The sequence below is a fragment of the Physcomitrium patens genome, chromosome 10 (genome assembly GCF_059467195.1).
Source record: "Physcomitrium patens ecotype Gransden chromosome 10, ASM5946719v1, whole genome shotgun sequence".
In the NCBI taxonomy this organism is placed as follows: Eukaryota; Viridiplantae; Streptophyta; class Bryopsida; order Funariales; family Funariaceae; genus Physcomitrium; species Physcomitrium patens.
In genome coordinates this window covers 4416987-4442033 of record NC_143419.1, presented here as the reverse complement: position 1 = coordinate 4442033, position 25047 = coordinate 4416987, and the positions used below count along the sequence as shown (strand labels likewise).

The following is a 25047-nucleotide window of genomic DNA, read 5'->3' as shown; positions in this document are numbered from 1 at the left end:
GCATCGAGAAAGAAACAGAAACGGAAGAAAAAGAAGAAGACTAAGGTAGCCAGCCAGGGTGGAACGAAGCACGCTGCCGGAGGAGAGAGGGAGGGATGGAGAAGGCAAGCGGAGGGAGGGACCTACCTGGACCTCGAGTCGGTCATGGGCCCATGTCTCCCGTGAGAACGCCTTTCCCGACTCTCCCCTCCCTCCCTCCGAACTAAAGCACAGCACCTACACCGCCACTAACACCAACACCGACCACTTCAGACCAGAACCCCCGCTCCCGTCTTACACTCTCCCCTTCCCACTACCCTCCCGCCCTCCTCCCACCATCGCACCACCAGCACCTGCAACTCTCTCACTCTCTCTCTCTCTCTCTCTGTGACATCCTTCTATACTCTTCGCTGCCTGATGCAATCATACAAGGTCTCAATTCTCGTGGGTGATCTTTGATTCTCGTTTGCTGCCCCAGCCATTGGCTTTGCTCCAGCGGACCTTTTTTTTTTTTATATCTGTTTTCTTCTCGTGAAGGGCAGTGGTTGTGGTAGTTAGACCCGGGGCGGGTGCTCGTGTGCTGTGGTTGGACCCCAGCTGTGCGTTGTTTCACGTCGGGGATTGGCGCTCAGGCAAATGTGGAGAGCGTGAGGAATTTCGACGCGGAGGTAATTTGTGCAGGTCCTGGTGGACGCGGCTGGAGGTTTGGTGCGCCGGGTGTGTGTGTGTGTGTGTGTGTGTCTGTGTGTGTGTCGTTGATCGCGTGGTTGGCGAGGTGAGGCGGAATGGGCAGCCCGGAGGCCGACTGCGCTGCGGCCGAGGTCGTTGGAACGCCGGAGAGTGCTTTCGAGGAGCTCACCGGGCCTCTGCAAGGCTGGAAGCGCAAGGTCTGTGGAGCGAGACCCACCCTGAACTCTGTTGTTGGTGCGAGGGAGTGTGGGAATCTTGGTTGTGAAATCCGTTGATTATGTCGGGGAACACGTCGGTCGCTGGGGATGCACATGTGGGAGAGTCATGTTCTATCGGGCTGTTCGCGCTGAGTGGAAGGGAGCGCGGGTGATAGTTCCAAACGCGGATGCCCGGGATGTCGCTTGGTTACGTGTATCGGATGCTCTAGGGTAGGGTGCATTCATTTGTGACGAGAGCGAGGGGTCGGTCAATTTTCTGGTCTCGAGAGTGGCATCAAGAAGCTGCAAGTTCGTTGCCGTTTCGAAGCCCGAGTTCACTGCATGGACGCTCGGTGTGGTCGTAGCTCGCATAAATCGTGGCGCGGCTGTTGGGAGAGGTGCATGGTGTGCAGTGTCGAGAGCTTCTGGTATGACGTTTACCAGAAGATGCCGCTGAAAGAGCGGAGCCGTTATTCTGCGTCGGTTGTGACGGGTCTAGCGTGTGACGAGACAGCATTATCGCGGCGGTGTTTCATGGCCCGTGAAAGCGAGAAAAGCTGCAATTCGGCAGATTCTTGCATTCCTTGGCGCTCAAATTTCGAAGCTTGAGGTTTCTTGATGGGATGTGTGCCGATCAGACACCGCTGCGGATGTCCCGAGATTTCCGTCTTAACCAATAGTTACCGGTTACGACATGACATCGAGGACGACGAATATGGTGCGAATCGTAGTTCGGGCGACGAATGCCTCGTAGCGCTCCCACCGGGCCGTGCACCATGCTGGTGCTCTTTGTTTTTGCTACCGACGTCGCCCGAAGTTCGTGTGAGACCCTCGGGATGTGTGAGTGCGTCATAAGGCTCGGGGTTGAGAGCCGGTTGGATGGTTCTTTGCGAGATGCGCGAGCTTGTTTTTTTTGGTTCCGTACCCCGGGAGGCGGTAGTATGTCGCACTCTCATCAGTTGACGAAATTTGTCGGTCCCTTCATGTCGTCAGCGCAGGCTGTGTGAAACGACATGCGATAGCTGTGCAGTGCCGGTGAGGGGGTTTGGGTGAGGGGAGGCGCTTCAGCTCGGGAGCGCAGAAGTGTCCATGCGTGTCGCTGGAACTTATCCTGTGCTGGTCCTGGGACGGTCGTCGGCCAAGCACACAGGTCTTCGTGTTGGTGAATACGTTCGCACATCCGCGCAGTTTATCCGCGACGGCGATCGCAAGTGCAGTCGTGCAAACATTATCTGAGATATTGTCCTCCTGAGTTTGAGAGGAACGCCTCCGCACAACAACGACGGGACTGAGAGCCGGTTTGACCGGATCCTTGCAAGAAGGCGCGCCCCCATGTCCTGGATGCCGAACTATGGCCGACGGCAGTGCGTGTCTATCTTGTGAGCAGGCGGGGTTTTCCTGGTCGTCAGGTTTCCGTGGGTCGCGGAGCCGAGTGCTCGGCCTTGCTCTTCCGTGACGGTAACTGTGACTCACAAGGTCCGTCTTGAACCCTCGCTTGACACGCTTCGAAGTCGATTACCGGACATGCGCGGGCTCGGTCGCCTTCCGAAGACCGTCGCTTTCCTGGTCTGGCGTTGTGCTAGCAGGGCCGTGCGCAACGATAGAAAGGTGCGTGTCGGCTATCGTTGGTGTAACGCGCCTTAAGCAGTCGCAAGCCTGGGGCGCTCGAACGGGGCTCCCATCCGACGTCATGGACACACTGCACATGCACTCCGACGCGAGGTGCTGGATGTCCAGCAACCCGCTCTTACGGAGGCACGGTTCGAGAGCATGTCCTCCAGACGGGCGACCTGGTCGCATGTGGTGTGGGAAATGCTCCGAGCTCGAGAAGATCGCGAAGCATGGCATCCTGTGCAGTGCTGGCCACGCCGTCGCTCCGAGCCGTGCCGGCGTTCGGAGGTGGGAGATGGTGCGGAGAAGGCATCCACTTCGTGGTCGCTCAGAGTTCGAGCAGTGATGGGTGGGGGCGACATCCCACGCATGTTTTGCGTGAAGCCTTGTGACGTGCAGGCTCGGAGGGTCCCGGCGTACGGTAGGATGGTGGGGCCGAGATGCATGCGTTATGGCACCCGTGGCCGCGGAAACGCATGACCGTGACCGTGCGGGGGATGGGGATGAAATCCTTCCACCACTCACACCCGAAGCCTTGGACGCAAGTGTGACGGGGGAGGTCTGCTTCGCTGCGGTGGAAGTCGTAGAGGGATAGATTTAGAGGTGGCATACGCTTTCGAAAACGTCGGGTGTGGGATCGATCGTGCAGTTTGTGTGGTGTTTTGTGTGTGTACATCGCGGATGTCGAGAGACGCGGACGCTGTAGGCGTTCCGGGCAGGATGAAGGGCGTGCTTGGGTGCCGAATGCACTGGCGGAAGGCGTCGACGGAAGGCGTTGACGAGGGGTTGGAATCGGACGTGGATGAAGGGCCCGCGGGGTGGGTGTTTGGTTAGCGTTGGTCAATTGTGGAGGGTCTGACGTGGTGTTGTTGATGATGCGGGTGGGCGTCAGGGGTCCGGAAAGAAAGGGGGCACTCCAAAGAGGAAGGACGTGACGTTTGTGGCCCCTGACGGCGAGGAAATCAAGACCAAAAGGCAGCTGGACAAGTATCTGAAAGCTCATCCGGGGACACTGTCTGCGGGGGACTTCGAATGGGGAGTTGCAGGTATGCGTTGGGAATGTGGGCGCACGTTGAGTATGTGTGTTGGGGATGATGGGTGCAGAAACTGGTTTGGAGAGGTTTGTGACGTCCCAGGGAGTTGCGTGATGAGTGGGCGTGGTTGGGTTTGGGAAGAAAGATTGAATGCAGCAGCGAGGGGAACGGCGAGGGCACGGGGATAGTTGTGGTAGTGGCGATCCTAGGTGGTAGTGGGTGCGAGGGGAAATTGGGGAAGCATTGTGGACGTCGTAGGGGGTTGGGCGCCAGTTCACCCCGCTGTGGTCACGCAGCATGGACAAGCGGAGTGGATGCAGTGGTATTTGCACAATTGGTGGATTGCAGACTGAGCACGTGGGTGTGATGTGAGGCAACGTCTGGATGGTGGTGATTGATGAGTTCTCCTCGACGGTGACGATTCTGGGTGGTCGGACAGTCGGGCTAGGGTGGTAACGTGGTCCGGATGCAGGAGAGGGTCTCACACGGTGGTTGTGTTGTTTGGTTGCGAAGCTGGCGATGCTGTGACCCCACCCGAGAACCGGAGAAGATCGGCGAGGCTGAGCTCCAAGGGCCGTGTTTCGGGAGAAGGCATTGAGGTGGTGGCGGAGATAAAACGGCCCGCCGTGAAGAGGTCAAGGAAGAGTCGTGAGAACGGAAAGGACGAGAAGGACGGTGGGTGGCGGTTGGGATTGGTGTCATTGGAATGTGACCAAGTGTGCGTGTGTGATGATGGTGGGTGGAGGTAGACGCCGATTTGGATCCGCGGGGGTTGAACAATGTGGTTTGTGGTGTGCACCAGCAGGCGCGGGCGAGGAGGCAGATGTCAAGGCTGGCACGGAGAACGGAGCCCATGGTGCAGCAGACGAGAAAGTGGAGGAGAACGGAAAGGACAAGGAGGAGACCAAAGCGATGGACGTGGACGTTCCCGGAGAGGAGGTCGCTGCCGTGGAGAAAACCGTAGAAGCGACGACGGAAGGGTCGAGCGAGAAAGCGGAGGACGTGAAGGTGGAGTCGGGAGAGTCGAACGGCGGGAAGTCGGCGGAAGTTCCTGCAGAGGCGTCAATGAAAGACGGCGAGGAGTCCAAGGCGGCGGAAGAAGCAGCGCGCAATGGCGATGCGGAGAAGTCGTCGAACGGCGAGGGTGGTGAGAAGGTGAAAGATGCGGTGGTGGGCATGGCAGAGGGCTCCACTGAGGGGGTCGAAGAAGTGACGAAGGCTGAGAAGGTGGAAGTTGGTGCTGCTGCGCCAGAGGCAGTTGCTTAGGCGGCGGGCCGCAGCGGTGGAGGGCGGAGCCAAGACCGAGTTCACGTGAAATGGCGGAGGGGGATTGTTCCTGGGATGAGCGTTGAACGGATGGTAGAAGATGGCAGCCGCGAGGGTATCCCTCTAGAGGCGTGTGGGATGTGGTTGTGGTTTGGTCTGGACTTGGAGCTTGGGGCTGGGTAGTGGTAGGAGGATGGGGTGCTCCTTGGACGAAACCGCGATGTGTAGAGAAATGGAGTGTGACGAGGGGCGGGGAACCTGGAAGTACAGATGCAGGGACAGGATCCACCCGGTGGGAGGGTGGGGGAGGAGGAAAGGTAGAGAATGGGGTAGAAGGGATAACGCTTGGACGCGGGCACCACCTAGAGGGTTCTTTGGTTGTCCAGTTAGAGTAGGTAGAACGCGGGTGTGCATTGTGCAGCAGACTGTGATTTTGTTTACCTGTTTGGCCGTGAAGGTTGCAGTATTACTTTGAGTTCGGTGCACTTCGTGAACAGGGTGCGGAAGCCCTTGCAACAGCTGTACTCGCTGAGTGTGGTGTGCGATGTGGAGATGATGGGAGAACAGGGGATTTGCAAATTATTGTGGTGGTGGTGGGTGTGGATGAAACGATGATGTGTGGTGTGTGTTGTGTATGGTTTATTGTACGGGCATCGAACAACGTGACATGGTAGGCGTGAGAGCAGTTCAATGTGGTGGATTGGTTTTGGATGTGGATGATGGGTGTGTTTAGCTCTATCTGGTTTTTTGCTTGGGTTTCGAACATCTTGACATTGTGGGGGTATGAGCAGTCTGATATTGTTGAGTGGTCGTGTCAATGTTTGACTTTTGAGTTTGAGCAGTTGCAGCCCGGGCTAGGTGTAGTGTGTTTGGGCGTTTCGGTCGTTTTGGTCACGATATGCATGGATGCGAGTGTGTCTTTCCCGACCTTTACAGTGGTTGGTTGGGGTACTGTCGATGTTGTAAGTTTAAGTTATTTTAAGAATGACGGATCGGGTACTTTCTTTTGATGCGTTTGGAGATTACTTTTTGTCAAAGGAAATGTGTTTCGTTAACATGTTTGGTGAAGTGTAGGTGACATGGGTTACTCCCTTTTTTTTTTGTAGGGTACCAGCTGAGTACTTTATGTTCATCGTGATGGTTAGCGCATGGTGAGGTGCCCGAAGTTTGTCTTTTTATGAGTTATCTGTATTTGTGGAAGTGAAGGTTTTTTGGTTATACTTGGTTAGAGTGGTTCTTTTCTTCTTTGGTGTAGTTGTTGCCTCACTTGTAATTTGTGTGATTTTAATCTTTTGAAGCTCCGACGAACTGTTTGCGTATGCTGCGATGCGTAGGACTATGGCTGAAGTCCCGTCCTGTCGTTCGCATTGTCCGGTATTTCTGGTTTCATAATAGAATATTATCATGGACTTCCATTGCTTCGGCGTCGTTTCCCATTTCAGTTCATTTGCAAGTGGTGTTGGCAGTGGTTAGCTTACGGGGCCTGAATTGGGGTTTGTGTTGAATGGCGATCGGAGTTGTTCATTCGAAGGGAATCGTTGTGGAAGTTGATCACCTCAGTGTTTGTGTTGGTGAATGTTGGTTAGTAACTGTTCCATGTTGAGGATGTGAATTGCGATTTGAATCGTGTATCTGCTCGTGCGCAGGTTTGGTGTGTCGTGGGGCCGTCGAAGAATGAAATAGTGAAACGCTCCAGAGTTGGGCCTATCACAACGTCTACGTCTACGTCCCTATGCAGTTGACTTCTTCAGACCAAGAATCAATTTCATTATAATTTCAATGGCTCACAACCAGAGAGCTTTTGATCAAAACGAGGACGTATTAAGATTCAGTGAATGTGTGGTTACATTTTGCTTGGGAAGTGTCCGTCAGAACCTACCCAAACAAGCGAAGTTCTCTCTGGATGATCACATACACCTCTGGAGGTTTACGTACGTGGCTACGGGGGGGGGGGTGGGGGGGGGGCTAATTAAGCAAGGCTTTGAAGTGTCACAAAGTCGACACCATTTTATCTCGGCAATGAGGGGTTCATTTCCAACACTTTGGGGTGAGTGGTATCGATCGCTCTCTTATATTAAAAACATCACCGAACTTATCACCAACTTCTGCGTGACAGCGTTATCTTCGTTAATTACACTTTTACTTCCATGGGATCGTACACAGTTCCATATCAATATGTGGTGGTGCCGTACCAAACTTTGGACCCTTCACTGAGTCGGTTGAATTTCCAGAGTTGGAAACACGTACACACCCAAAGAGTCTTCCAACCTCTTACAGTCGCTTCTGTCGCCTGCCGAAGACTCACCACATGCAGCAGAACTATGGCTTTAAATCCTTAAAAATGTCACAATAGACCCAAATGGAACAAGGTAAAAGTAGTAAAGAGGTGACTGGATGGCGTGTTGTGCAGCAAGGTGCCCTCGAATCCAAGTGACCTCAGAAAGCGGAAGAGCGGTAATAAGAACGAGGCATGGTTATTCCAACAATGTTCATCCATAAATCTCCGACAGACACTCATACGGGATTTCATTCGTCCCCTTACTTCGCGCCTCATTGGCTGGTCGTGAATCATGCACCATCCAAACCTTGTGCTCGGTGACTGAGGGCATGGGCATAGGCCTGAGGCCCACTTGACTGGTCTGAAGCGCGTATCCTGCGAAGCCAGTCCTGTTGGCGTTCACACGGGTATGATCTCATGATCGTGGGGAGTTACTGGGTCTGGCAAACCCGACACTGCTCTCATTGCATTTGCTCACACATACAGACATTTGTGGGTGAATGTCTGAGCAAGGACATGAAATAACTGTGTTTAAAAGTTTCTGTGAAACGAATATATTCTGATAGTTTCTTTTTTCTTTCTTACCCTATATTTAGGGGAATGTTAAGTAGACCCAAGTGTTATACTAAATTAACCCACACATTCTAACTATCATGAAAAAAAAATAATGATTTTTAGATTCATTTCCCCAGTGAATCTACAACCAATAAAAACCAACCACATTTGTCATGATTATCATATTCTTCATCAAGAGTGGGTTTATTTAATAAAAGCATGGATCTATTTAACATTCCCCTCTATTCATTTATATGTTTTTGAAGTGTATTAATGAAAAAGCTGAAAATATTATGCTATTTTTGAAAAGTTGAGTATGATTTTCATTTGAAGAAGTTTATATATTATATGCATTTAAAAATCACATTAATTTTTGTTAAAGTTATCTTAATGATTCTTCAAGCTTACTTCAAAGGTAGTATTGGGTAATAATGAAAGGGATAATGATATTTTGAAAAAAACTATGAAGAAGTCCACATGCATCTTTAAACCTGCATTGGTTTCAGATGAGCTCATTGTATTTTTGATCTTTTAAATTTCTTGAATCCATATGTCTTCAAATAAAATATTACAGCATATTATTGAAAAAAAGGTCAAATAAGAAGAATATTGAAAATTCAAAACAAAATTTAAAACTATCTCTCTCTGTGAATTCATTTATATATATATATATATATATATATATATATAAATATATTCTTGACCATTCACTCAAAACTATTATTGCCAATCTTTTGCAACTAAAAATATAACTATAAATTTTGTCTATTCATGTGGGACAACCTCCAATGAGGTTAATCTTATTTTTATCTAAGCTTGTTTATTCATAAATTAGTGTAGTTTTAAGCTTTTATTGAGTTCTTTCTTTTGGGTCTATATAACCTTTAATCAATGCCTCTCACAAGGTCCATTGATATTGGTACTATACAAAAGGATATTTCTAAAAATAGATATTGATTTTCTTATTCTCCAGACTTCAAAAACTTGAAAGAAATATTAACAATGTTTACTAGTTATACAAAAAACAACAAAAGTTCAAATTATTGTGGTGCAAAACTTCTTTTCATATTTTTCCTTTTTATTGTATTTATGAATTCTAAAAGATTGTTTTTCTAATCCTTTTTCAAACAAAACATGGTCTTAAAACAGTGCTCTGTGGTCTTTTCTTTTAACATTATCGTACTTCAAAAATGATACCACCAAACTATTTTTTCCACACATGTACTGCAAGGATGACCAATATATTCTGAAACATCATTTTAAGCAAAATTTGATTTTATAATACATTTTAAATATAATTCTTAATATACTGCAGCTGGCAGCATTCTGCAGCCCTGGCTTTTTATAGAATTCGTGTTGGGTTAAAGGTTTGCAGGTCACAGCAAGGGAGACCTACCAAAGTTGTCTAGATTTGAATGTATTGGGTTGTTGTAGCTTTCCAAAGACACAATATGTTCTTTGCATGCATGGGCCTGTAGGTGCAAAATGTACAACATTTTTACATGCAATATTTAATTTTTCAAAAATTGTGTGCCCAGATATAAATATATATATATATATATATATATGTACAAACACACAGTCAAACTGTAATTACTCAAAATTATAAGAATGAAATAAAAAAATAATAAAAAAAAAATCCTCCTTGATTGTTTATATCATACCTGATAGAATTATTTCAGATCTGTTAGAACAAAATATATTTTGTAGTATATTTGGGTATAAATAATGTTCCATATTCTTATCAATAAGAGGCTTGTCAAGAGTTATGAAACTTCCTAATTTCCTATGTATGTTTTTATTATTTTGATTTTTTTATTATTTAAATAATGATTTTAAAGTAATGTTTTAATAATTGCTGTAATAATAGCTTATATGTTTATCATTAAAACTGAAATAAATTGCACACTAGAAGTGTGTTATAAAAAATCACACACACACGCACACACACACACACACACACACATATATATATATATATATGTATGTATGTATGTATGTACAATTTCGACATGTAGAACATAAAAATCCGAGTAAAATTTTCTATAAATTTAGTAAAAAACTTAATTTATAATTATTTCAAGTTAAAGATATATATATATATATATATATATGTTCTTAAATTGTTTGCAAAAATAAACAGTTGATCAATTTTTAAAGATGAATTCTGATTCTATACATTCAACATATAAAGTCTATTATTGAGAATAAAGACAAAGGTTTCACAGGTAAAAATGTCATTTTTTTGGTTTCCTCAAAACCCAAATGTACAATACAATGTATTTGGTATTGTTATAGATTTTCTCTTATTTCTTTTTAAATTAAAAAATGTCACTGTTGGTAGTTATTTCTTTTACATTTAAAGAAAGATTTAAAGCATAATTTTTTAAAACAATTTTGTATTTATAAAGATTCTAAATTTACAACATGTGATTACCTATTTAATGAAAAAATGAATTCAAGCAATATTAGTCCAACACAATGACTTATTGAGTATTTAAATCATTAAACATTTATGATATGGTAACAGTGAGATCTCTCAACTAGTCTTTGTTAATTTCCGGCATACATCTACTTCAAAGAAAATGAACAAAAAAAAACATTATACCTATTATTAGATTTATTTTTATTTTACTTATATTCATAATTTAAATATATATATATATATATATATATATTTTTACTTTTGTTAAAACTTATCTTATTCATAAAATATCTTTACAAAGAAATAATTTGATACAAATATAAACCATTTTATGAATAATTGTAAAATTATAGTTATCATTATTTGATTCATCTAAAAAATATATAAATATACATATTTTTTTTATTATCTTGTGAATTTTTAATTTTTAATTTATTTTTATCATAATCCTATTTTAAAATAGTATGATTTATATTGAATACTATCACAATTAACTATGGTAAGAGTAAGAATCATTTTCAAATATCATAACGTACTTGCAAAAAGATTTTGCTTTATATTCTTTCATATGAGGTCATGTTGTAAATTTAATTATATCATTTTTTAAAGTCAATTTTTCCACCAATTCTTTTTATAACTATAAAAAAAATATTATTTATAAACTACTTGTATATATCATTTATTTTAAAAAAATTAATAACTCAATAATTATAAATATTTCTTTTTGTTAGTCTTTTATAATTTTTAATTTAGAATTATTTATATATTACTAAAAAATTATAATAATTATTATGTATAAAGATTTGTTATCTTTAGTTAAGTTAATATAATATAATATTTGAGTTATTTAAAATTATTTATTTAAACCATTAGAACTAAAATTAATATAATATTTTTAACTAAAAAATTATACATAAATATTTTAAAATTTTAAATTATTATTTATTTATAATATAATAAAAAATTATAAATAGATTATATCTTTTTATTTTCTAAAAATTTACGAAATAATTTTTAATTTTTTAAAATTTTTAATGATAAATATTTAGTGAGAATTTTTATTAAATAAAAAAAAATATAATAAAAATAATATATTTATTTTAATATTAATATATTTCTTGAATACATTATAATCTAGATATAAAATTATTATAAATATATATTATCACTTAGATAAGAAATACTAGATAGAAGATAAATATAAATAAATTTGATAAGGGCTTGTAAAAAAACTTCTAAAAAGCTTTATAAGTGCAAATATAACTTTATATGTATTTGTAGTTGATTAGTAGGTTGGAAATCTGGCCAATAAATTAGCCACATGTCACTCATATTCACAATTTATGGTACAAGTTGGCCATATAGCATACATGTAGGAAACATGCCTTGCAAGTTAGATATATATCTTGTAAGTTAGACATGTATAAAGGATTCTATAGAATGTTGCCATATAGTTTTTAATTGGATAGTATATATAGAATTAAGAGTGAAGCCTTTTTCACTCTTATCAATGCCTATCTTGTTTTTATTCTTATTTCAAGAGCCACTAGTTTTCTTGTCTTTGGCAATAGTTATTTTATTTTTATATTATATTATCTATGAATGAACGGTTCTATTTGCCCATAAAGCAAATGATAGAAGTCTTTGCCATTGCCTTGATTTATGTTTGCAAGCCTTAAAAAAAGCATTAATGATGGAAGGATGTCTTCTCTTACTCTTACAATTTGTTTGAGGATTATAAGGAATTTTCATCTTCACTTTCACACCATATCTTTGAAAAAAATCTTTGGTCTTTCTTGTATCTAATTCTCTTCAATCAGCCTTCATTCTTCCAATGTTGCCATATCTACTAAAGATATCTTCTACAATAAATCTGTACACTCTTTTTATAGTTTTGTTTATCAAAGCTCTCCCTTCAATATAATTTGAGAGTTCTTTTCTTGCCAAAACAAGCTACTTTATGCTCCATAATTCTAATGGCATAGCCACCAACTCAATCACCTATTGAAAATACATAACAAATAAATAGATAGGATGCATGTCATCTTTGAATTTGATTTTTGACTACAGTTGGCATTTAGTGTAAGAAGCTTCAAATTCTACTACATCTTTGTAGAGGTCTTTCTATCAATAGTGCTCCTTGATTTTATGGTAGATGGTCCAAACTCCTTTGTAACATGTCCAAAGTATATCATGAAACTCCTTTAAAACTTGATTCTTGGTTTTTGAATCATCCACCACTCTCAATGGTACTCCATCTTTCCTCTTTGGCCTCTTCTATAAGAAATTATTTTTCAAAATATAGTCATAAGACTAGTGTTTGATGTCTTTGAAGGACTTATTTGACCAGTCTTCTTATTTTTTCATAGTACTTAAATAGATACTAATGTCTCTTAACTTGCTTCCATAAAGATCTTTTTTGAAAGCCATATCTTTATCACTTGTGCTTGTTCTATTAGTGGCTAGCATATAGTCATAGTTCTCATCTTCATTGTCTTTAACAATCTCTTGTGTTTCTATCTCTTTTTCATAAATATATCTAGGTTTAAATAATATGTTTGCCACAAAATTATTCTTGTAAAAAATAAATAATAATATAGAATTGAATGATTTAATATAGGATATTTACCTAAGCATGACGATATCATGAATAGAAAAATTGGCCATCATATCTAATAATGATAAGCAATCAATCTCTAGTACCACATTGGCTCCAATTAAGTAATTTTTGTCTACTTTCATAGTTATAAGTGCTTCCAAAAGCTCCAACTTTACTTGTGGATATGCTCTCTATTTATCCATGAAAATTCTTCTTCCAAATTTCATGGCAAATCTCTTGGCTTTTGCATCTTCTTGACCAATACTCCATCTAATAGCAATAGGACTTATAACAATAATAACAATAATTGATCTACCACAATCATAGTAAACTTACTTCAAGATTGGTGGTGACTTCAAAATCTCTTTTAGACCATCTATAATTAGGCCTTATTATTATTATTATTATTATTATTATTATTGTTGTTGTTGTTGTTGTTGTTTTTTTTTTTTTTTTTTTTTTTTTTTTTTCCATTTGAATTTAGTTTTTTTTTTCAAGAGATTGTATGAAGGCTCAGCTATTTAAGCAAAGTGAAGAATCAGAATTTGATAAAAGATATAAGTTCCTAAAACTTTTTTATTTTAATGATGCTATTATATGCTTTCATCCTACTAATAAGATCAACCTTTTTAAAGTTAGATTTTTTGCCATACCTCCTATATAAGTGTCCAACTACGACAATCTCATCAACTCCACATTTAGATTTGTCAATAGACAAGATTAGATCCACTTCTTTAAGCTTCTTCAAAATCTTCTTTATATCTTCAACGCAATCTTTCACAAACCTTTTGCATCCATCAACATCCAATGTTAAGTCTCTAGCATCTTCTTTACAATTTTTGATAGGTATATCATCTATAAAAAAAAAAAAAAAAATAGTCTTTCTAAGCAAAAAAATCCCTCAAGATTTGGTTCATGGCATTTTGCATTTGAGCTATTGAATTAGCAGTGCCTTGAGGCAAAGTACACATCCTCATAAATCTTAATAGAGTCTTCATAGTTGTCACATCTCTACTTTCTGTTGCAAGTTGAAACTAATCATAACCAAAATAAAGATCTCCAATAGAATAAATGGCATGTCTTGCAAAAGCTTTAACAACTTCATTCACAATCAGTTCCAATCTTTTATTTTTAATTATCGCTTGTTGACTAGTTCCATGTCTTGAATGAATATCAAAGCTCCAAACTTCTCTGGCATTATTAACCATCAATTGAAATATAGAGCTATAGATGGTTCAAATATTTTTATTTATATCTTTTCCTTCAATAGACTTATTAACTTAGATAGCAAGGCATTTAGCACAAGAATTGGCTTCAAATTCTAAGGTACATATGGAATAGTAAAAATGAATATTGGTGCAATAATCTTTGGATTAACACATCTAATATCATTTGGTAAAGAAGAAAAAATCTTATCATACTTGGATATCATTTCTTGAAACCTTTTCTTTTCAAGTTTTTTGAAAAACTCACCCCTTCTAATCTTTAGCTTAGCCATTATTTCTTCCATAAAATTATATCAAATCTTTCTTATTTTTTTTAGTCTAAGCTCTTTTTTAGCCTTGTTGATATGATCTTTAGAATCCAATGGCAGTTGTGTTACCACTGGTCTTACTTTCTTTGCTATAGCCTTATATTTATTATTCACTATTATCTAAATTTCTAAGTCATAACTTTCAACTAATTTTGTATCAATAGCTTTCTCTAATATTTCTTTATATCTTCTTAAATTAATCTCTACTATTATATCAATGAATGCAATGTCTTTTCTTTGCAAAGTTTCTAAAACTTATAAAATATCATTTGAAAATCCTTCTTCATCAATAATTCTAGAAATAAACTCATCATTCAAAATTATAAAAATTCTTTTTAGTTTTTTTTTTAATCTTTTTAATTAATCTTCTATATATAGAATCTAAATCTTTAATTTTTAAAAAACTTACAAATCCATTCTCTGTCAAATTCCGAACCTTACAACCTCTCATTTATATATTGAGGCATATTATAGTAGATGATTTCTTTGCACCCATGGTACTCCATGCTTTGCGAGTGGAATCTAGAAATCAAAAAAATCATCATGTATATGGTCCATAGAAGTTTCTCAAAGTTGATTTCTATGCCTTTGATAATATGGCTTTACTATAAAAAAATGGATTGACTTTTTGCCATCATGGCTATAAATCCTCACATAATATGAGCCATCATCCAACACCTTAGTATCTATTGTTATTGTAGTGATATATGGTTGTCTCAAAATGATTGGATAACTTCTTTGATTTTTTATAAAAAAAGTTTTGTTTCACTTTTACATAACTAATTTTGATGCCCACTATTGGATATATTTTATAAAAGCTATCTCTTTTGTCATTGGTAGTTTTCAACATCCATCTATGATTGGTATCAATTGACCACTTATTCTTCTCATAAATCTTTTTCAACAAGATATTGATCTTAGAGCCATAATCTATCAATACTAAGATTGGCTCTTCAAGGCCTCCAATCTTCATACATATTTCTGTAGTAAATCTTGTCCAAAATAAATGAGTATAAGTTGTCAAAGCTTCTCCTTTACTCCTTTGTATCTTATCAGCTTAATACTATGATACTTCCACTTCCATTATAATTCCTTCTTTTTAATTCTTGCTGGTATTTGCCTCTATTTTGATGTTGGCTATTCTATGATATAAAAATATTTATAAAACTTCATCCTCCACCTCATCATATAAAACTTCTTCAATAACTTCAACTTCTATATTCATAATTGTATTATAAATAACTCTATGTTTTTTTGCTTTGGTCACCACTACTCACATCATGACATATCAAGGCAAACATTTGTCCAATCTCCTCTTTTTCATCTATGGTCATCAACGTATCTAGTGCTCTTGCCATCATTGTTTCAACTGTCATTTGTCTTTTTTTCTTGATAATATCAATGGTGACTTCATAAAAATCTTTTTTGATAATATCAAGAGATTTTTTTAAGATAAATTAAATCTTAGCATCCATAATTCTTTCTTTTAAGATGATGTTTATATCAACTAAAGATTCTATTTCAGATTGAAATATATAGATTGGTGCCTTATCCTTTATCTTACTGTTGTCTTCATTCTTCTTATTCTTGTTACTATCCATTTTTTTCTCCTACTTCTCCTTTGAGATTGAAACATGAGTTCCTAAATGTGAAATAAAAGGCCTTGTTTCTTGCTTCTACCTTATATTGCTTATTGATCCTTCTCCTAAAGTAGTATTTCTACCACTTAGAGCCTTTTTTTTTTTTTTTATTAATTGGCTCTTTTATCTCTTCTTCTTTACTAGTTTTGCCCTTCTTCATCTCCACTGATGCATTATAGGGTTCTTTTTTTTTATGCTTACTTAACAAATAAGCCTTGATGATAGTTGCATCAATTAAATCATTCCATCTAATTAGTTTTTTAATAGCTTAAGTTTTTTTATACTATTAATTCTTTAAATACATGTGTAGAGATTCTCACTTTGATGTATTCAACCTCAATAATATAAGTCTCTACTTTCTTATCACATAAAGAGTTGTTTTTTTCCAATCTATTATCCATCAATTTTTTCATGCTTCTTTGCTCAAAATTAGTTTCTAAATGCTCATTTGTTATAAAAACTCTGATTTCTCTTTTTTAGAAGGTAATAATATCACTTTTCATAGCAACTACATATAATCCATAGTCACCATGTTTGTTCTTTGGATCATCACATCAAATGCATACCATCACAAATTCCTTTGATACTTCAGTTCATTGTGAAGTACCCAATTTTATACCTTTTTTAAAGCATTTATTTCTATTTTTAAATTTTTTATTTATCTCATCAATTTTTAATAAATTTATTCATTTATATTATTATTTATTAAATAATTTGATAGAATAGAAGTGAGAAAATTTGTTATTAAAGCCTTTATAGCTTTTATTGATATTGCTTCCATCCTTGCTCCAAATCCTCTAGACTTCACACACTATTGTTTAATAATAAAGCTCACCACCTTCTCCAACCTTCTCTAATCCATGATAGAACCACCTTCTATTATTTCATCTTGAAGAAAAAAAAACAATCTATCTTCTTACATCTCATTTGTAGCTTATAGGAACAACTCTAATTTCCTCACTTCTAGAAGACACTTCCTAGATAATAGGAGTTGTCCAAATTTCTTCTCAAACTCTCTTGGTAGCTTGTTTGCTATCATATATTTATTTGATTTTTGCTCCATCCAATCAAAAAAAATATCTCTTAATTATCTTTTTATCATCTTTATCAAAATATTTATCTCTCAATTTTTTTTCAAATCTAATCCATGTATTTACATCAGTACTTCTATATAGTTTTTTAATATTTTTTTCTAATTTTTGGAACAACTACTAAATCAAAGGTCTCAATCATCTTATCTTCTAAAATTTGATAGATTTTCATTTCACATATGTAATATAATGACGCATAAATAAGATAATTATATTATTAATGCATAAAGATAGGTAATTGGAATCTTTTTTGAGAAGTTTTTAGAATTGAGGCCAATTTAGTAGTCCATGAGGAGGTCACCATAATACATTCTAAAAGAAGCAATGGTAGTTATCTAAAAGAGTTGTATCTCTAGAATCTTCTAGAAAGACAGTTATCTTAGTGGAGCCTACGATTAGAGATATTCTAGGAAGTTTTAAGATGGTTGGATAAAATATAAATAGGATCAAGTAAGGCCATTGTTATGGACATATACATTTATTCCAATAGTTACTTATATGATTAGATAAAATTAGGTAAATATAGATTAATTTCATAAAATCTTCTAGAAAAGCTTCTTAGAAGCTTTGTAGATATAGTTTTGATTTTAGATGTGTTTGTAGGTTAGAAACTTGGCCAACAAGTTAACCATGTATTGGTAGCTTGTAGAACAAGTTAACTCTGTGTAATAGCTCATGGAACAAGTTAATTATATAGGGCATATATAGATAACTTGCCTTGCAAGTTAAGACATGTGGCTAGCAAAGTCAATATATTTTCGAAGTCCTATAGAACATTACTATGTAGCTTCTAGTTAAGGGTATATATGGAGGTAAGTGTAAAGCCTTCTTCATTCTTGTCAATGCCTTTCTAGTCTTCAGTTTTATTTCAAGACTTTTTAGTCTTCTTGTTTTTGGAAATAACCATTTTAGTTTAATGTTATATCACCTTTTGAATGATTTTTTAGTTTTCTTTAATGACACAAGAGTTTATTGAAGATTTTCTTTCTTTGAGATTTATGTCTTTGACAGCCATTTAGAGCATTTGATTGAATATGGCTTTAGATCCTTTCTTTTTGTAAAGTTTGGTTTTTATTTTCTATTCTATTCTATTTTTATTTTTTTTGCTATGTTTTATCTTTTATATTCTATTTTTTAAAATTTTTTTTAGTTTAATTTTGGTTTATTTTGACTTACTTTGTGATAAATTTTATGTTGCTATAAATTAGAAGGATTTTAGATTTTTAAGAGAATTTAGTCCCATTTCATTGATATCAAAGCAAATATTAGTCTGTTCTTTTATAATATATTAATAGCCATTATCTAATTAGATGTCAGATGTTATGGTTACATTGATTATTTTTTGGAGACTACCATGAGTTATTTTTAAGAAATCAATTAAAAAGATAGAAGGCATTATAATAAAAAAAAATTGTTAAAGAAATTGTAGCATGGGAGATATAGCAGAGCCATCTCAAATAGAAGCTTAAGTATAATTCTTCTTAGACTAAATAGCTACTCCATAAGGACAAATAGAAGCTTCTAAGGCAAGGAAGTTGATATCTATAAGGCTAAAATTAAGTAAGCCCAAAACATATTTTAGTACTTCATGGCAAAAAGATGTATGTAAATGGTTCTTTAGCATGCAAAAATACATCCAATTATATGGAATAAGCACCACTGAAGGAATTATGTATGCAACTAGTTATTTTAGAGGTACAGCAAACATTTGGTAGTAACATTGAGCTCATAAATATAGAACTTAAGGTGGATTTTGTAATTAGGAGGAGTTTGAGACCAAACTTAAGAATCAATTTTGGTCCATTAATGTAGAAAAATTAATATGTGATTAATTGGCTAATCTTATATAATTCAAGTCAATGTAAGATTATGTCTCTCGATTCAAGTTTATATATTTCTAAATTAGCAACTTTTTAGAGGCAAAGATAATAGATTTATTTGTACAAAGATTGAAACCTGTGGTTTAGCAAGAAGTAGAATTAAAGAATCTGCAAACATTTGAAGAGGCAGTTAGAATTATAGAAAGAATTGATGATATAGATTTTAGAAACTATAGAGCATAACTTAGAGGACAAAATCTTGTCTCCCTATCCAATACTATGGCACAACAATTAATGCCAATAGATATTGATGCCTTGCAAGGACCATTGATATTTTAGAGATAACAAATATTAGTATAGAAGGGATTGTATTATTATTGTTGAGAGCCAAGCCATTAGATCAAAGATTATTCAAAGCATCAAAATTTAATTATCAACAAATCAAGGTGGATTTATAATCTCAAGGTTCACCAAAATGATAAAAAAGTGGAGTAGGAAAATATGACTTCTTAATAAAAGCACTAAGAGCCAATACTAGGGATAGCTATTATTTTTCAAAGACAAATGGCATGACCTTGGACAACTAGTGTGTTTAGTAGGTCAACTAAGAGGACAATCATATCAAGTGCTTACAAATTATAATTCTACAAAAAATTACATCTTGACTAAGATTGCCAACTAATTTGGAATTAAAACCAAGGTAATGAAAGGAAGAAGTATATACCTAGGTGATGACTAAAATAATATATTAAGTGAGACATGTGAAGAAGAAATCTTGAAGTTGAATGAAACCTATTGTAGAATAGATATTAATTCATTTTTGTAAGATATTGGTAAAATAGACTAATAGTCCATAAAATAGTTAGTTCAGGAGGACATATAGTTAACTTAGTTATTAAAAGTGGTTAATTAAAGGATTATGGTTAGAATCTGAGAATATGGAGTAAATATATAGAAGTTATAGAAGTTAGTCTGAAGGCAAGACTGTGATAGTCATGAGCCAGAGTAAGTTTGGTGCTACCTCTTTGTTTCTTTGTTCTTGAAGAGTAATGGATAGTTTTTGAATAATGAGAAGTGAATCTGTGGAATAAATCAGAGATTGATTTATGAATTATTGATTATGTAATTGGAGTATTGTGTGATTGAATTATATGAGAAGTTATTAGAAGATTGATTATGGATGGAAGATTATGATTGTTGTTTATTGAGAGTTGTGTGTGTGTTATGACAGAGGAAGTTTGAGATTATAGAAATTGTGTCAATCTAGATTGATTGGAGTGAAGTCTGTTATTTCTGGTGTTAGATGGAATTTATGTACTTTAAACAGTCTTTTAAAGAGTGCAAGGTTGCACGATGTGGTTATCAGTTGATGAAGGAGTAGTGTTATTGGGAGAAAGCATTGTAGTATTTCTTGGTGTTTTAGTCGTTTGGATTACGGTTAATTGAGTGACCCTAATATGTAAGCTCATACGCTTAGTCTTTCCCTGAGTTCAAATTCCCTTCTATAGGTTTATTCTGAAAGAAATTTGTAGAATAAGTAAAACAATAACTACACCTATGTCTTAAGAAAAAAATTCAAGGTAATAAAGCTTACATATGATGTTATCCTTGATATGCTATGGCTAGACATTGTCATAATACGTGAAGTCTTGCTTGAGAATGCTCCGGGCACCTGGCTATGGAAGGAAGAATAAAAATTACAATAACAAAATCCTAATCCTAATAGAATACTAATAATATTCTAATTAGACTATAATAATGCTAAGCAAGCTTAATCGAATTCAGAAAAATGTCAAAGAAATTTCAAACAAATAATAAGAATTCTTAAAGAAATATTACAAGAATCACAAATATCACTCAAATACATCTCAATTCAATCTTAATTTAATTCTAGTTAAAATCCTATTGAACTTCATTCAAACTTTAGGCCAAAACTAATTGAATCTTAAATCCTAATAAAATCTTAAACCTTGAATCAAATCCTAAACAAACCTTAAACCAAATCCCAACCAAATCCTAAATCAAATCCTAACCAAATCCTAAACCAAATCCTAAATCAAACCCTAACCAAATCCTAATCCAAATCCTAAATCCTAAATCAAATCCTAACTAAATCTTAATCCAAACCCTAAATCCTAAATAAACTCTGAATCCTAAATCAAACCCTAATCAAATCTTAATCCAAATCCTAATCAAATTCTAAACCAAACCCTAGTCAAATCCTAAACCAAATCCTAAATCAAACCCTAGTAATTCTTATAACAGATTTAAACCTCAATAACTAATTAATAAACCATTGATCTTTACTCAAATTTTACAAACTTCTTAAAAATTAAATTAAAAACAAGCACAAAAAATTGATAAGGATCGGAGTTACCAAATTGATGATAACTTCAAAAATGTATTCGGGTATTAGCAAGCCTCCTTCTCCAATCTTGATGTCAATCTTCCAGAGTTGATATCTCTCTTTTGCACCGTTCAATTGATTTCAAAATTCTCATGCACATAGGAAAATAAGCTTAATATTCTCTCATGTAAGTTTCATTCCAATCCAACTAATGGATTGCAAGAAATTGTAAAAACCCCCACTAGACCTAAAATTCTACTTTCTGAGACCTTGGCCCAGTTAAACCTTAATATCTCTCAATTCAACCGTTAGATCGAGTTCAAATTCACAATACATATTAAACACAACTATAACCATAAATCCAAAAAATTTCACCCGTAGATCTATTACAAAACTCTTGAAATCACCCAAAATATAAACCCTATTTTATTTCACAAAATCCAAGTCATCCAAAACAAACCTTGACTGTGCAAAGCTCTTACAAAGTCATAAAAACTCCAAATCTTCCAAAATCAATGCCTATAGAAACCCTATTCAATCTTCTATCAAATCTCACTCTTCGATCTGCCAAAGAGTTCCGAAGTCGTCGTCGAGACTTGGTTTTGTGCCTCAGGGTCTGATTTCGACCTTGGTTCATAACCAACTCTCTCCGGGTATCAACATCTAGTTTTTTTTAAGTAATTTTTACTAGAATTTACTCTTAACTTTCTCCTAAAGATGTCTATATCATTTATTTTTTTTAATCTACCTTATTTTGCCTTATTTTTGGCCCTACAAAGTAAGTAGAAGCTATTTTTTCTAAAAGGGCAGCATTACTACTAAAAGTTTTACTACCTTCCTATCTTTTATCCATATTTTTCTACCTTTTCTTTTAACTTGGCTCTTCTATAATAAGATCTATATTATCATCTTTCACCATATAGACGTGTTACAACATGACAACATTGAAAATAAACAAGTTGAATAGCTAACAAGGATAATTTTTTTAAAGACAATGGATGCAAGATGATTCATTGTGCCTCTATATCAAAAATAGTAATAAAATGATATCTAGCTAAAAGCTTAATTATAAGAATGATATTTATGAAGAAGCAAATATAATATAAGTAACCGATATATATGGTGGTTCCAAATCTTGCTTGAGTGGTGGAAAAGATAGCCAAAAGAGTAGAATGAGAAAAGCAATTCATACATTAATATCAAGATGTTTTTTAACTGACTTATCTAGTAGTATGCCACTTAATTGAGGTACCTCTTTTCAAATAGAATTATTTCTAAGAACCAAACTGACAAGTTAGCCAATTTATTACCTAATACCGAATGAACTTGAAGAGCTACAAAAGATATTAGAAGAATTCTTAGAGAAGGAACTTATTCAAGAAAGCATGTTACTAAAGAAGATATCTATAGTCTTTGTATCCAAAAAATATAGTAGACTTTGGCTTTACATCAATTATTAAGGTTTTAATAAGCAAATTGTCAAGAATACATATTCACTTCCATCCATGGATGATCTTGACTAACTTTGAGGTACAACTATCTTTAATAAATTAGACCTTTATAGTGGCTATTAATAGATACCTATTATAAAAGAAGATATGAAAAAGATGGTATTTTATATGTACTATGAACATTTTGAATGGCTTGTTTTATGTTTTGGCCTCACTAATACTCTAGCCTCCTTCATAAGTTATATAAATAAACTATTTTGAGATCTTTCAGATAAATATGTAATTATCTTCATTAATAATATCCTAATGTATAATAAAATCTTTAAAGAGTATGAATAATACCTATAAAAAGTGATGTGCCTACTACTAGATAATTGCTTCTATTGCAAGCAATTAAAGTATAAACTTTAGAAGTAGGAAGTTATTTTTTTAAAACATACAGTGTCCTTCAAGGGCATATGCATGGAGTAAGATAATATGAAAGCAATAGAAGATTGGTCAACTTTCAAAGATGATTGTGAAGTCTACTCATTTTAAAGCCTTCCTAGAAATTATAGCCATTTTATTTGATGATTTATACACATTATTGCCTCATTAATAAGCCTATTAGAGAAAGGTGTCCCATTTGAATGAAAACTAGTGTAACAAAGTACATTTAATAGATTGAAGGATGCACTCATTTCTACTTCAATATTGCAACTGTATAATTTCATTCTTTCTTATATACTTGATATTGATGCATCCGACTTTTCTATTGGAGAGGTCCTTAAATAAGACGTTAGTAGAGGCCTTCAATTCATGGCATATAAATTAGACAAGCTTAGAAGGACAAAGTGCAATTACTCTACACATGATTGAGGGTTATTAATAATTGTATAAGCAACAAAAGAGTGGCAATACTATCTATTGGAGAAATCAGTGATTGTTTGGATTAACCATCAATCTTTGCTATACAATTTGTATCTAAAAAATATGAAATTACTACATTATCATTGAAAAGAATAATTACAGCTTTTTGACATTTAGCTTGAGTATAAATAAGGGCAATAACATATTGTATCAAACAGCTTATTGCAAAGATTAAATTTGAAGGCCAAATTGAAAGATAAGATAGAAATTACTATTATTAAGAGTATCATTTTAAACCTAATCAAAGAAGCAAATTGGAAGGAAGCTATGCATTAAGCTATTTAATTCAAGATTATTAGCAATTAGCTAAGTGTGAGCAATGTAGAATATGAAGATTATAATCTTAGTGATGGCTTATTTTATTTTAAGAAGTAAATTTATGTACTTGATGATGTTATATGTGAGACGTACATACTTCAAGAAGGATATGATATTCCAATATTAAAGCATTTAAGGCATGAAATGACTCTAGAATAAATCTCTAAAATATGATTTTGGATAGGTTTGGACCATATTGTTTGAGCTTTTGTACATCCTTATAGGTCATGTTAAAATAACAAAGTACACAATATGACATTTCTTATGCTATTGCTCCTAATTCTACTACTAACAATATATTGGGAGCAAGTGACCACAGAACTCATTACATGTTTGTTGTAATGCCTTATAATGATATCGCAATTGATGTCTTTATGGATCGACTCTTAAAATAACTTTACTTAGCTATAATATAATCTGATATTGATGTCTCAATATTTACATGAAACTACTTTAATACTATCTTTTGTCACTGTGGATTATCTTATATCATCATTTTAGAACAAGCTTTGTGTTTTATGGATAATTTTTGACAAGCCTTATTCAAGCTATTAGATACATTATCTCCCATGTCAATGGCCTTTTATCCTTAAATAAATGGACAAACAAAGCATGTAAATTGAACCTTGAAGGATATGCTTCGAGTATTTGTGGTGGTTCACCATAATGATTAAAATGAGTATTTGATACCTTTGGAGTTTACTTATAATGATAATATTCAAGTAAGTACTAGTCATTCACCATTCTTTCTTAGTACTAATCACCATCTGATTATACCAACAACTCTCTATCATTCTATCAATACCAATAACCTAACAATAGAAGAATTTATACAATAGTTTACAATTGCCTTGCAAGAAGGACAACACCACCTCCTTATTATATAGAATCAACAGAAGTAGTGTATAGATAACTACTGGCAACATAAGATCTTTGTAAAAGATGACTAGTTATTACCTTCTAATGACAACTTTCTACTTGCTACATCAATGAAAGATTGTAAGTTGGTACTTTGGTAGCTTGGACCTTTTCTCATTTCTATAGTGATTTTTTATGTTGTATACTACCTCAAGCTTCTACCACATATTCAGGTCTTTAATGTTTTGTAACTTAAAGAATTTTATATTGAACTAAGGTACTTCTTGGATTGATATGAACTACCACTACTATTGGTTGTAATTGATAGCCAAGAAGAGTATGAAATAGACAATATTTTTGGAGCATTGCTACCTTTGTTGTCACAATGGACATCTATAATTTCAATACAAGGTCCTTTAAAAAGGTTATCCCATCCACAATACAA

The 25047-nt window shown here is 35.6% G+C and overlaps 1 protein-coding gene and 1 long non-coding RNA gene across 3 annotated transcripts; both read left to right on the top strand.

Moving 5' to 3' along the window:
• The first annotated feature begins 208 nt into the window (after window positions 1-208).
• On the top strand, window positions 209-5262 carry LOC112287974 (uncharacterized). 2 transcript variants are annotated; one of them, XM_090253512.1, is made up of 4 exons: window positions 209-866; window positions 3370-3523; window positions 4025-4186; window positions 4317-5262. In XM_090253512.1, the coding sequence occupies exons 1-4, from the start codon at window positions 765-767 to the stop codon at window positions 4775-4777; spliced, it is 879 nt and encodes a 292-aa protein (XP_090109638.1). In that variant the 5' UTR covers window positions 209-764; the 3' UTR covers window positions 4778-5262. The 2 variants fall into 2 exon arrangements, with proteins under 2 accessions (XP_090109638.1, XP_090109637.1); XM_090253511.1 differs by having other exon boundaries at window positions 4314-5262.
• Window positions 5263-5320: 58 nt separating this feature from the next.
• LOC149988221 (uncharacterized) lies at window positions 5321-7922 on the top strand. Its single transcript, XR_016505023.1, has 4 exons — window positions 5321-5447; window positions 5884-5928; window positions 6076-6151; window positions 6424-7922. It is a non-coding gene; the product is annotated as an uncharacterized LOC149988221 (long non-coding RNA).
• Window positions 7923-25047: the final 17125 nt, after the last annotated feature.

Excerpts from the sequence above, each read along its gene's own strand:
- LOC112287974 (XM_090253511.1), top strand. The coding sequence starts at position 765 with ATGGGCAGCCCGGAGGCCGACTGCGCTGCGGCCGAGGTCGTTGGAACG. Across the intron at positions 3,524-4,024 it reads CTTCGAATGGGGAGTTGCAG|CTGGCGATGCTGTGACCCCA; the intron begins GTATGCGTTGGG and ends TTGGTTGCGAAG. Across the intron at positions 4,187-4,313 it reads CGGAAAGGACGAGAAGGACG|CAGGCGCGGGCGAGGAGGCA; the intron begins GTGGGTGGCGGT and ends GGTGTGCACCAG.